Below are 13625 nucleotides of genomic sequence, written 5' to 3'. Positions count from 1 at the left end.
CCCTGAGATATGCATGACCGTGGGCCATTTCATAACCGTCCCGTTGTGTACTGAGAAGTGGGAGTTTGCTGAAGATAAATCACATTTCACACCAGAGAGCAGCAGCGGGTCAGAACCGTGGCCGGTCACCATGCATGCCACTCGCAGGCGGGAACAATGGGACAAATTCTTATTGCACGCGCTATGTGAGCAAATACATGCAACTTGAAACAACCTACACAACTAAGGCGACATGCAAGGCGGGGAAAGAAAGAAAAGCGAAATCAATCCCACCCCAAGGAATGATACTCAATACAGGGAAACAAGGAGAAACATCATCTGTGGGACACAATGGGCGAGCTGCATCATTGTGAAAACGAATGCATCCACAGGGAAATGTGTGTGTGTGTGTGTGTGTATGAGAGGGGAAGAAATCGAGAAAAATAAGAGAGGGAAAGAGAGAGGAATGTGAAACACCAACAGCAGCATTCCTCCCTCTTCTTGCCGAGCCAGCAGTCGTTACATTGTCTTGTTTTCTTTTGTGAGGCTCCTCTATCTGGAGGGATTGTGTCAGACTTGCATGTGGAATGGAAGTCATATGTGACCTTATTTCTCCGAACAGGTCTCTAATGCAACAACTGGCACCCTTTGTTTCTGAAACCCGCTGAGACGAGCTGCTAAGCATAAACAAACAGCCGTCAGATGGAAAACTCTTCAGTACTGCTGAACTGAGAAATACAACAAATACACAAACCATCATTCAACTTCATTTTTCTGGAAACTTCACACTCCACAACACACATACCTTAAAATAACGAGTAAAGAGATTACCTCCTTACTCTTAAAGAAAAATAAAAGTGGTTTATTCGACTAGGCGTTGAAAACCCAAAGAAAGGTCCATCTTTTCCCCTCTTACGTGTCCATTTTGAATTCTTCACTCACATACTGAAAGCCGCTGCAGATTTCATCCCCTCAGACTCTCTCACATCTGGGCAGATGTGTGAAACACGAGTGTACCCCTCACGAGAAAAAAAAAATTCTCTGGACTTTTTAAATGTTTACTCAAAATATATAAATAAATAACTTATACATTTATTTATTTTCGTGCGTTTAAATAACGTGAACACGCCATTCAAGGCCGTGGGGAACCGAAACGTGAACTCTGATGTTACACACCGCCGTTCAAAAGCGTACTGAAGGCAAATGCCTCTTTTAGAAATGTGTTCTGAAATATGAGCTATTAAAGTACTTACCATATGATACTTTAAGGCAGCAAATAACGATAAGGATCACTTTGCCCGAAGAGACACCGGGTAATTGGCCCATATTTTGAGTAAAATCCACATAGAGCCGCCAGCGCGAGGCTGTGCTCCGTCAGGTTAAAGTGTAACGTAACGTGACCAATCTCAAAATGTTCTTAAAGTAGGTAACTTAAACGGCTTATACTTGATAGAGGAGCTCTTTTAGCCTGTTAGAATGTCTCGTTTGGTCACATAAATCCGTTAACTGCCTTCCTTAGAAAGTTTTTTCTTCTCGTAGTTGCGCTGTGACCAAACTTTGTGAACTTCTCTCTTCTTGTCGTCCTAGCCAATGAAGTCACTGACGGAAATGTTCTTCCGCCAGCCTCATACTGATGGATCTATAGTCTGTGATGCGTCTATAAATAACGAGCTCCTCAAAAGTTTGCTTCCTGTAAATCATTTCAAATATTTGTAGAGTGTAATAGTTGAATATGAATTCATTTAGTTTTGAGCGGGTTCTGAAAGAAGGCTCGATTTTGTGCCAATATTTTTTTTCTTGCAGTGGCGGAGGAATTTTTCACTTATTTTGCAAAGACGAGTATGACTCAAATTTAACCCGTTCATACTTTTTCCTCTCCACCCGTTGACGTTAGTAAGTAAATTACCCACCCCTATCTCTGGGGTTTTGAGTGATTTATCCGTTTATTCCTTGTCTTTCGCATCTGGCAGGCTTACTTGTAGTAATAGAAAACATATTAATAACAAAAAGAGGTTGTTGTGTTATGTATTATCACAATCCAGCAACACTATTTGGGTATTAATCTATTTTCGAGACGTTGATTTCTCCTATGTATGTATTTTAGTATTTGTCCCAGCGAATTTGATTACTTCTTGGATGTTTCATTTAGAAACACAAATTAAATTAGATTGGTTTACTATAATAAAAAATTGTGTTAGTCCTGTGTGTGTGTGTGTGTGTGTGTGTGTGTGTGTGTGTGTGTGTGTGTGTGTGTGTGTACCATCATTATCCTTTATCATTCTACTTTATCATTTATTATAATTATCTGAAAGAAGTATATAAGTATATGTAATAATAGTAATTTAACTTTATGACTGAAGCTGTGCGTATACATGTAAAAGGGCGGCCACATGGTTTTTGTTCGCCAAATTAAATCAGTTATTGTCATGTTTAAGCATTGCTATGGGAGCAAATGGCCACACACATTCTCAAAAAGTGACAGACTATAAATGGTGTGACAAAAGTCACACACACAAAAAAAATGCTCCTTGTCAACAAGACTATAATTTATAGTCCTAGTTATATCTAACTTGAGTGTAAGTCCATTTTATGACAAATAAGTTGAGCAACTTGAGTCTGAGTCTGTGCATTTCCATTTTTTGTATAACTGCAAACACATCCTCATTAAGAAAATGTCTATCATTCAAAGATTTTGAGAGACCTTTGTAACAAAAATTATTAAACAGCCAATGTCACCTGCTGAGGGGGAAAAAAATATCAGTCTGTGAAACAAGCTGCTCCTGTCCTGCCCAAGTTCTTTCCACCTACAGTACACACATCAAAACTCAAATATGTCATGAATTAAGCACCATCTACCCAGAGATCATCAAAGATGTGCCTGTGGGACACCATTGTTTAAGACATTGCATTGAAGGGCTTCTGTTGTAAAGGCAAAATAAACAAATCAATCCCTTTTTTGTTCATGTTCTCCAGTGCTTTCTGTTGAAAGACTTTGCATTGAATAGAGCACATTAACCCTTCCAGGTTGCCTGTAGGGGGTCCAGCTTTAGTTACTCTAGCTGACTGCAGTAGTCATGTGCCATTTGCCTTTCTCCAGGGTGTCGTAGACTTTCTATTCTTTCCCTGTTTTTCCAGACCCAGACGGCTCGCAGGTCTCAGCTCATTGCTCAAGGATGACATTTTCAGATGCACATCATGTGATTTTCAATTTGATGATAATGATCTGGGGTTTTTTATGGCCCTAACAAGATATTTACTGAAAATATTGCATAATTTCAACATTGTTTATAAAAGTCACATCTATTTTTTGGCTTCACACTGAACAATTCTAAGTGATTAATCATTTTCACTAGGAGTTTCTTCTGGAAACTCCCTTAAAGTCCTTTACAAAAACAACAAATTCAACCTTTGGGTGTACCATCTGTGCCTCTGAACTCAGATTGTGCTCATTCAGCAAAAAAACAAAAAAAAAAAACAAAACCTGTACAACATATCAGCTGAAGCCATCTGTAAAACTTAGTTTCACTTATTGTTATTTTAAACTTCTAGAACATGAAAATGCCTGATCTGGATCTAAAGTATCTTTTCTGTAATAAAGGGAAGAGAGTAAATCTGTCATATCTTGCATGTCAACTCAAAAAAAATAAAAAAATCTCCCATATCATATTTTGTAACAGATGAGCACCACAACCAACAACGTATCTGGTGGTACATCAGTAGCACAGCACCTATACGGTACTAATTAACACACCTTCATAAGCCTCACATTTCTACATGCTTTCAAAGTTGAAACAAACATTATTTCAGACTGATGGACACTTGATGCCAGGGCTGCAAATGTAAATATCAACATAAGCGAATATACCCATGACAAGGCAAAAGGTCAGAAACTGTGGGACAATTTTTAATGGCCTGCCATCCAGAGGGAGATTTATCACAGTAGGCATGTGTCAAAGAGGCCAGATAAAACGCTGATATATTGCGGCTAGGTGGCATCAGAAGACTGATTGCCTCACAATTAGTTACCTACACTCCCACCTCTTCTGCCTACCCTCCATTTGCGTGGGAAACTACACTTAATACACACCAAAAATTTGGCCTTGACATTTGAGAAAGAAGTTACCAATTTAAGAAAATTTGGACAGACAGATAGATTGACTGATATATACATACAGACAGACCGACAGATAGAAAGATAGACTAACAGAGTAAAGGTTATATGCTATCAAGGGGAGGGCTCCAAGCTCTGAATTTTGACCCAAACCCAGAGTCCCCCCCCCCCCCCTACAGGTTAGTACAGAAATAGTTGTAAGTGCGGAGAAGAAGTAGTGGAGAAACTCTGGAAAAACTGTCAAGGAACAGAGGTAGGTCCGCTGTGTATATATACACACCTCTTATCTTGTTAATTGGGTTGTGCAACTCTCGTGTTAATTATTTGAACGTGCTCCTCCCGAACTTTGTTAATAAAACATCATATAGATAGATAGAATCATTATATATTTCTTGCTCTATTATAATGCAATAAGTGTGGGGGCACAGGAAGTGAGGGGTATATTTAGTGGTAGATTATCTCACACTTGCCTGCAGCATATGAGCTTGACTGCAAAAACCACAGCTGTGGCTGTAAAGTGAGACTAATGATCATATATAGGATTAAGAGCTGTTTTAGCAATTCTAAATACATATTATACAAAATGATTAAGGTATTTTTAGTGTGTAACTAATCCTTATTTATCGATCTCTATCATATGTTTAATTCCTAGTGTCATTATAGAAAGAGAGTCAGTTAGATGACAACAGGTGAGGTCTGGGAAAAGGCAGCATGGATTAGTTTGACCCGTTTACTCATTTCTGCAAATTGTTACCCATACATTTAATTATTTATGCATCATCTTATCCATGCATCACCACATTAGGTCATCACATCATGTTTTACACACAAAAGCTGTCCACAAAAAAATAATCTAATATTAATGCTAGCATGTGACTTGCAATGATGGCATAGTTTTATCCATACAACAGTCTCTTCTTTTCTACATAATGTGAAGTGAATTGTTGTTATAATGTTGTTGTGATGTGATGAGTCATGTGCCATGTAGATGGCATAATTTGCATCAGCATTATGAATATAGCACACATGAAGCTGGAATATTTGGCTCTTTTGAATTTAAGGTGTGTTCGATTCTGAACACAATGGAGTGTCTGTACAGTTAGACACATTCATGTTAACAGTTAAAAGACTCAAAATCAGGAGGAGAACAGCAAAATGGCCTGGACTGATGACCTCAGAAAAGCTGTCATTAGCAGACAGAACAACGCAATGCAAAAATATGTGACATTTACATTCAAAATTGAAAGACTGACTTTCTTTCAAAATAAGTTAGAAATTGAATTGGCCAGACAAACAGGAAGGTTAAAGTGAATTTGAAAAGGAATGACAAAAAAATAGCACTTTGTTTAATTGCAATTCAGTAAAATACTATACAGGCTAGCTAATGGATGTAGGCTGTCTATCAGGCCTGTAAATATCAAGCCTTAAAGTGCCTTATTATGGGTAATAAAAGGTTCATATTTTGGTTTTGGGAGTCCCCATCAACAGGTTGACAGGTGTGCAAAGTCAAAAACCACTTTTTCTATTAATAGGCTTTTTTTTGTTTGTTTTTTTACCTTATTGCTCAATGACTCCCAAACTATTTATTTTTCCAAACCCTTCCTTTGCATGACGCAGTGATTGCTCAATTTCATTTCCATTTCATCTTGCCTGTAATGAATGATAAATCAGCTGTTTGTGAGCATAGTTCTTCTTTGTTTACAGCCGTTACCGGGGAAACAGCTATTTATAAAATGGATAGGTCTGGTCCTTGATTCTGATTGGTTGAGCTGTGTTCTAAGCTTCTCTGTGTTGCTCGGCAACCATTTTGTTGAAATCACATCTATTTCTAAGGAACTATATTGTTTGGTGGAAGAAAACAAATTTTATTTATATCATTACATTTTATTTGCTCTTTTTTATTTTGTGAAACCTTACTCCGTATATGGAAAAACAGTTTTATAAAGTAATAAGCCCCGTGAAGCCATGATTTACAGTGAATTTATAACAGCTAAAGGGTTTTTTTAGGCACTCAGCTTCACAAATAAAGACGCCCTGCTGTTATTAATTCACTGTAAACCACAGCTTTTTGGGGCTTATTGCTTTATTAATACACAATGGGGCACATTTTCAGAACTTTTTTTTTTGTCAGGTCAACATTTAAAATCTGTCTAAATAAAAATAGCTTTTCCAATTAAAAATGAGTTATCTATTATAGATCAGTGGATCTGATCAATTAAAAAAAGAGATCAGAACTTGATCCAGTCATTTTAAATAAAATTTTGGCTTTAATAACACCAATTAATCTAGATGTAACAATAGTGTGAAGGTATAACCTGTGTATTCACAATTTAGATGGGTGTTTGATGATAATGTGCTCCCTTTATGTGGTAAAAGCCTAACAAATCTTTTACATTTACGAGAAATGTCATACAGCAATAATTATAGGAAAAACGCCTGATATGTTGCACTGTCTTCAAATCAAAACAGTCATGATCTTGGCATGAACAAAAGCATGGTTCTCAAGAATCAGGTTCACTTTGCACAAGTGTTGGGATCAACGCAGCACCACACCACTTCTCAACGTTCCACAGTGGTCAGGGCTCTGGGTCATCTTGCAGCCCCCACTGACACACAGGGCGCGAAAACCACTCTTTTCCTCAGAGCAGACAAGACAGTAGAGAGCTTACTGGAAAATGGGGTAAGGAGAGAGCTGACAGTTAAAGCCTTTCTGTGCGAAATCTGTGCATGTCCTGTAAGGGGAGCTTTGGTCTTGGCTGGGGCAGGTGGACGGAATTTGCTGTTGCAAATGTGATGTCTACTTAGCAATCACATACACTGTGAGAAGGCTATTTATACAGCACTGTGGGAAAAGGAAAACGATCATGTTTATGAGTGTTGACCTACAGACATGGAGAACGAAGGATATATCATTTCAGCCTGAAGACACCATTAGTGGCATTGAGGTCAAAGTCTGCATGGGGACACATACAGTTTATATGTTTACATGCTCCTTGCAGAATCTGAGATTTTTATCATTTTAATTATAAAGGGTTACACACACACACACACACACATATATACACATATACACACACACACACACACACACACAGAGAATATATATATAGACAGGTGCTGTTCATATGATTAGAATATCATCAAAAAGTTGATTTATTTGAATAATTTCATTCAAAAAGTGAAACTTGTATATTATATTTATTAATGAATCATTACACACAGACTGATATATTTCAAATCTTCATTTCTTTTAATTTTGATGTTTATAACTGACAACTAAGGAAAAATAAGAATTAGAATATTGTGAAAAGGTTCAATACTGAAGACACCTGGTTCCACACTATAATCTACTAATTATCTCAAAAGACCTGCAAAGCCTTTAAATGGTCTCTCAGTCTAGTTCTGTAGGCTACACAATCATGGGGAAGACTGTTGAACTGACAGTTATCCAAAAGATGACAATTGACACCTTGCACATGGAGGGCAAGAAACAAAAGGTCATTGCAAAAGAGGCTGGCTGTTCACAGAGCTCTGTGTCCAAGCACATTAATAGAGAATTGAAGGGAAGGAAAAGATGTGGTAGGAAAAAAGTGTACAAGCAATAGGGATAACCGCACCCTGGAGAGGATCGTGAAACAAAGCCCATTCAAAAATGTGGGGGAGCTTCACAAAGAGTGGACTGCAGCTGGAGTCAGTGCTTCAAGAACCACTACACACAGACGTACGCAAGACATGGGATTCAGCTGTCACATACCCTGTGTCAAGCCACTCTTGAACAACAGATAGCGTCAGAAGCATATCACTTCAAAAAGGACTGGACTGCTGCTGAGTGGTCCAAAGTTATGTTCTCAGATGGAAGTAAATTTTGAATTTCCTTTAGAAATCAGGGTCCCAGAGTCTGGAGGAAGAGAAGAGAAGCACACAGTCCATGTTGCTTGAGGTCCAGTGTAAAGTGTCCACAGTCAGTGATGGCCTGCGATGCCATGTAATTTGCTGGTGTTGGTCCACTGTGTTTTCTGAGGTCTGCATTGCTGTTGCAAGTTTCACTTTTTGAATGGAATTAGTGAAATAAATCAACATTTTTATGATATTCTAATTATATTACCAGCACCTGTATATGTATGTAAAATAACATTGCTTTGAAGTTAGTTGACATATTTACTTATATGCCACAAGACAAAATACATACAAATTTTACAGAATATGAAATAAAATAAAAAGGCAAAATTAGATAAAAATGTTATAAAATAAAATAAAACATTAGAACAAAATACTGTGTGATGCTTGAGGAGGAAACACACTATCTTAAGAACCAATATGTACATTTTTTAACAGGATAGTTTGTGTAAATAAAGTCATTATTTTGACTTGTGTAAAATAATGGCGTCATCAGGAAAGAATAAAGATAAATATACAGATTCTGCTAAATGTATGTGGACATACAGAAAAAAGAACATGTAAATGTAACACAACTGAAGTGATTACCATATGGTGCATAAAACAGCGGGGTCTTGGAAAGGACACTTGTGATGATCCATTACAAGAGTGTGTTTGTGGGTTACAGTCATAGGGTATGGCAAATCATTTTAGAGTTCATCCTGAATAAACCACCCTTTGATTTTCTGAGGCTGGTCCCACCGGCTTAAAAGTGCACTGAGGTCAAAGTAATTCTCTATGGTCGGCAGCCTCTCAGCCAGCCTGGAGGGAACAAGTGAGAGTGAAAATTAAAAAAAAAAAAGATACTTGATGACTGTGCTGAAAATATTGAAATATATGCAGATTTACAGTCCACTACAGGCAATATACATACAAACACACACAAACATACATGTAAGATCATGACACTGGGGAAAGTGTAAAGTGATGAGCCTAGTGTTTTTCTTGCCAAGGGTTAATTGTGTCATAAATCCAGCCATAGGCCAGGCATGACTGGTATTCACACCTCCGACTGGAACACTGACTCCCACAGCAGCGTAGCTAATCTACATAGGACACTATTAGTACTGCCATCTGCAGTCACCAGCTTGACACATACTGTAGTAAGTGCTTCTGCAGGTAAACAGAGCGGCTATCATTAGAAATATATCATTCATATATTATCCCCCATCTGTGGTATAGTTTTTACCTTTTGCAGTTACAATAAGGAACTGACAAAGGGCATAAAGTCTAAAACTAAAATTAAATATAAAAACGAAAAAACAAACAAAAACAAATTAAACCCTGTGGCTTTTGACGATACATTCATGTGTAAAGACACAAAGCGTTCGGTCTGTTCAAGAATCGGAACAGTATTTGTATCATTTTTATTTTTTTTACCTCTGATTCATGCAATGTACAAACTGTTCGAACTCTCTTAAGGGCATCCGTTTTGACAAATTACAAAATAATTAAACTTATGACTGATTTTGTTGTCCAGGGTCTCACATTGTTTTTGCAAACTCATATCGAACTAATAAAGGAACTCTTTATAATGTTTGAATGATATGGTTACAATTTTAGAAAATTTCCTTTTGGATATCTTTTTCAGCATTTTCTTTAGGTTAATCAACATTATGCCACAAATGCTGATGACTGAACCTGAAAACTTTTTTTTTTAATAGTTAAGCAGCGAAATTAAGAATCTATACATCTAACCCAATTGCTATACTCTCCCATATGGCTGATGAGCTGTACAATATGAAGTTTAGTGTGACCTCGGTACGAGGGTCACTCCCTTCAGTGTATGTAATGGAGATTGTGTACACACAGGGTGAAGGGGCATCAAGCTTCAGCCGTCAGTCTGGTTTCAGGCCGGGTGAGGGAGGAGGGCAGTTCCCAGGCCCCCGTGTGTACGTTGGGGGGCAATAACTCACAAGCTTCCTTGGAACTTCCTCTTTCGTCCCTGTTTTTTACAACCACTGTAGACTGGAGTACAGCTGCTCAGGCTCTGCGGTGCGAATCGAGGGAGCGTGAGAGAGGAGAAACAGGAGGAGAGACAGGACAGCAGGAGAGCTGATGGAGAAAGGTGAAATCACAGTGTCAATTTGAACAGCGAGCCGGAGAAAGAGGAAGCCTGATATTGAGGTTCATGTCATACTGTGATAAATACTGCAACCAGAACGACAACATAGCTACAAAACAAGCCATCGTGTGTGAGAACGACACTCTGGTTAAAGTATCACTATAACAAATGAGAATGACTTGAAACATAGTTCTCAGGCAAATAAAAAAAACATTAGATACAATCTATCAACATTGTCAATAATCAGTTCAGTAAAATAAATTGGCCCACACAATACTTTTCCAGCAAACACTAAAAATCTAAACTGAATTTTAAAAGAAATCCAAACAGCATTTTCAGAAAAAAACACTGATCACTGTCATGCTGGCGAAAGTTGCAAGAGACTTGGACTCTCTTTTAAAGCAAATCATTTTTGTCCATTTTATCACCTGCCAGGCAATGATTTTTAGAAAAAGTAATTGCACCATATAAGGGCAAGTTAAGTTAAATTTAATACAATAAATGTAGAAAATATAATAAAACTTAAAACGGTTATATTTTACAACATTAATTAAACTTTGTTCATTTAATTCAAAAACGTTTGATCTTAGTTTTTTTTTATGCGAGATAAACATTAACTAAGATTGCTGAATGCTGTATAAATATCGTTCATTGTTAATTCATGTTGACTACCTAAAGGTTAACAAATTAAGCCTTTATTGTAAAGTGTTCCCAAAAAATCCTCAAACCTTTATTGAAAGGCTGTCTTTGTGTACATGTCTAATATCCTTTTGTATTAGAAATACATATTGTTTTACAGTAAAAGTAACTAGTAGTAACTATGGTATTTTGGCAGAAAGCGCTGTTATCATAGTACATTTTTACCATTTTATATTTTTCCATGTATCAAGGACAGTATTAAGTGAATTTTATTTCACACAGTTGGATATACATATTCCTTATAAAAATACTAAGTTAATACAGAATGACTGAATATATTTTTCTTCACTCTAGTTTCCTCCAAAAACAGTTCCAATAGTTGTTCACACATGCCATTAACTTTCACTGCAAACCCTTCAGAGACTATGTGTGTGCATAATCAGTTTATGGTGTGTTTCGTTCGTGTGCAGTATCCCCGACCCCTGATCACACAAAGTATTTTAATCCAATCGGCTTCGTTTTCACATGACTGTCACGCACCCCTGCCACCATGGCAACAGAAAAGAGAGAGACCGGAGGAAGAAGGAAAAGAGAGCAAGAGTAAAATGTTCCCTCACCTTCCTCCGGCCTTTTAACAAATGATCAGTTCTGAATCTGCCCTTTCTGAACAGCATCTTGTAAACTTGGCTCTTATTCTGCCCTGTCTGTATCACTAGAGAAAGAGCGTAGATGATAAACAGTGTGCAAACACTTCCCCTCTCACACAGCTTCCCACAGTGTTAGATATGGGTCTTCTGTGAAGGTGAACATGAGATAGAAAAACAGATACACCTTTTTCTCAGATCACAGTGGCACAGAGTTAATTTTCTTAATCTTAAAAGGAGAATGATTTAACTAGGTTTAGTACTTGTTTTAATCAACCAATCAGTCTGTAACTGGAGTATGTATGTCTCTAGGTGTTAATGTTTTTTAAAACAGAGCCTATTAAGGTGATCTTTTCTGTTTAACAAAGTGTGTGGGAGGTCATAGATAACATGGTGATGGTGACAGCAAGGTCACGAACTAAAAATCAGCTCCATCATCTGGTGCCTGTGATACATATCGAGTTTTTATGAAGAACATTGCTAAATATGCATGATGGTTCTGCGAACTTCAAAAACAGCAGCTGCTAAAAATGCATCCACAAATCTAATGCGCACGATTCTTATCTATTCCTTAGTTACTACAAATGAAATTTTTTTTTAAAAATCCAGCATAGTTCAAGGCCTGGCAGTGTTTATCAGCAGGTCAGCCTCAGCAAACTCCCACTTCCCCCTTTGCAAAGAGAAACTGAGGGGTGAAGAGTTGAGTCTGAGCATTGTGGTTGGTGATGCACGCTACCGTGGCAGCTTCTCTTTTCGGCTGTGCCCACTTCCTGCACACACGCAGACATAACGGGGTTGGAACGTCAGCGTTATTTTTTTTTGTCTCTGCAAAAAAAATTGTTAGCACCTTTTCTTGCAACTAGTCGCAAAAATCAGCTCTATTTGTCGGTTTCCGTCTTGTTAAAAACAGTACAATATCGGAAGACTGTTAACGCCCCGGACTGACAACAGGAAGGTTTGGAGACGTTTTGTATCTCAGGGTTTTTAACTGCAGTTGGGCGCACTCTGGTGGATGGGCACGGGAGGAAAAAAAAACGGCATGAAACAATGAGCACTTTAAAATTGTATTCGTCAGTACCGGTTTGCACACATAAAAAGATAATAATAGGCGGTTCTTAAAAACGCAGGAGATCCAGTAATTCGCGAGTCGCAAAACGCTTTCTGATTTTAAAAAAGTGAAACACGGAAAGTCTCGAGAAGATTTTTTTAACGTTTAAAAACACGACTGAAACCGCAAGGAAACACGAGTCAGCAATTGCAAATCTAACATTATATTTAAAAAAAAATAAAATAAACTAAAATACTTACTTGGGCGGGTCACCAATATCATGTGATACTATAATACTCCTTTAAGTAACCATATTACTAGATACTTTCAAATAAACTGCGAATGCACCCCCCCCCCCCACACAACTGAATTATGTCAGAAGAATCTAGCAAACATGACCTAAAAATGACCGAGTGAACAGACTATATGATATTTAAGTAACCTTTCGTTAAGTGTGTCATGTTAGAAATGACTATCCGAGTTTATCAGGTCATGCTTTCCAAATAATGTTCTAGTTAACTAGAAAGCACATTCATGTGAAGTTACATAAAAAGCCTGACATGCTTTTTGGCAATGAAAACCCAAAAAGCCACAGGTAACTGGAACTCAACCAGTCCACAGATTGAAAAACACTTCTGTTAGTGTGAACTATTAAAACGGAAAGAAAAGCAAATAAAAACGTAGTTCCATCTATACTGTAGGTTTTGTGAGTTGAACAATATCTCTTCTGAAGTATTTTAGCCACATCCAGGTGGTACATGGGCATCTGGTTAGTTAATGTGGTTTTAATTCTTCAATGCATTTCAAACACATGTAAAAGTAAACACAGAGAGAGCTGTTGGAACCCAGGTCAGATATAACTTCTGCAATTGTGAAAAAGGCAGGACCACAGATACGTTTAGTAATTTAGCAGACACTTTTATCCTAAGCGACTTATATACAGATGTATTTCTAGACTGCACCAGAATGCATTGACCCACATCTCTGCTTTTTGAAAAATATTGCAGGCCACCACTCCACTCTCATCTGAAACCTTACCTAACATAGCTCAACAGCTCAAGGAGCTTGGGGAACTCATTCAACCCAAAACTGAATTAACATTAGGCTAACCTCTGCTGATAAATACTAATTCACTGGTTCGGGATGAACTACTGCTTTATACTGTTCTGCACTACATAAGAAAGGAGGGATTTCACAAAGACA

The 13625-nt window shown here is 37.7% G+C and overlaps 1 protein-coding gene across 1 annotated transcript in view; it reads right to left on the bottom strand.

Moving 5' to 3' along the window:
- The window catches only part of LOC127963891 (neurogenic locus notch homolog protein 2), a 51306-nt gene extending 49700 nt beyond the window's left edge, over positions 1-1606 (bottom strand). The window contains exon 1 of the mRNA XM_052563982.1: positions 1233-1606. Coding sequence (XP_052419942.1) covers positions 1233-1305 — 73 coding nt within the window. The 5' untranslated portion in view covers positions 1306-1606. The remainder of the gene's footprint in view (positions 1-1232) is intronic.
- Positions 1607-13625: the final 12019 nt, after the last annotated feature.

This window comes from Carassius gibelio, chromosome B8 (genome assembly GCF_023724105.1).
Source record: "Carassius gibelio isolate Cgi1373 ecotype wild population from Czech Republic chromosome B8, carGib1.2-hapl.c, whole genome shotgun sequence".
NCBI lineage: Eukaryota > Metazoa > Chordata > Actinopteri > Cypriniformes > Cyprinidae > Carassius > Carassius gibelio.
The sequence above is the reverse complement of the archived record's forward strand: the minus strand, read 5'-3'. Positions and strand labels throughout refer to the sequence as shown.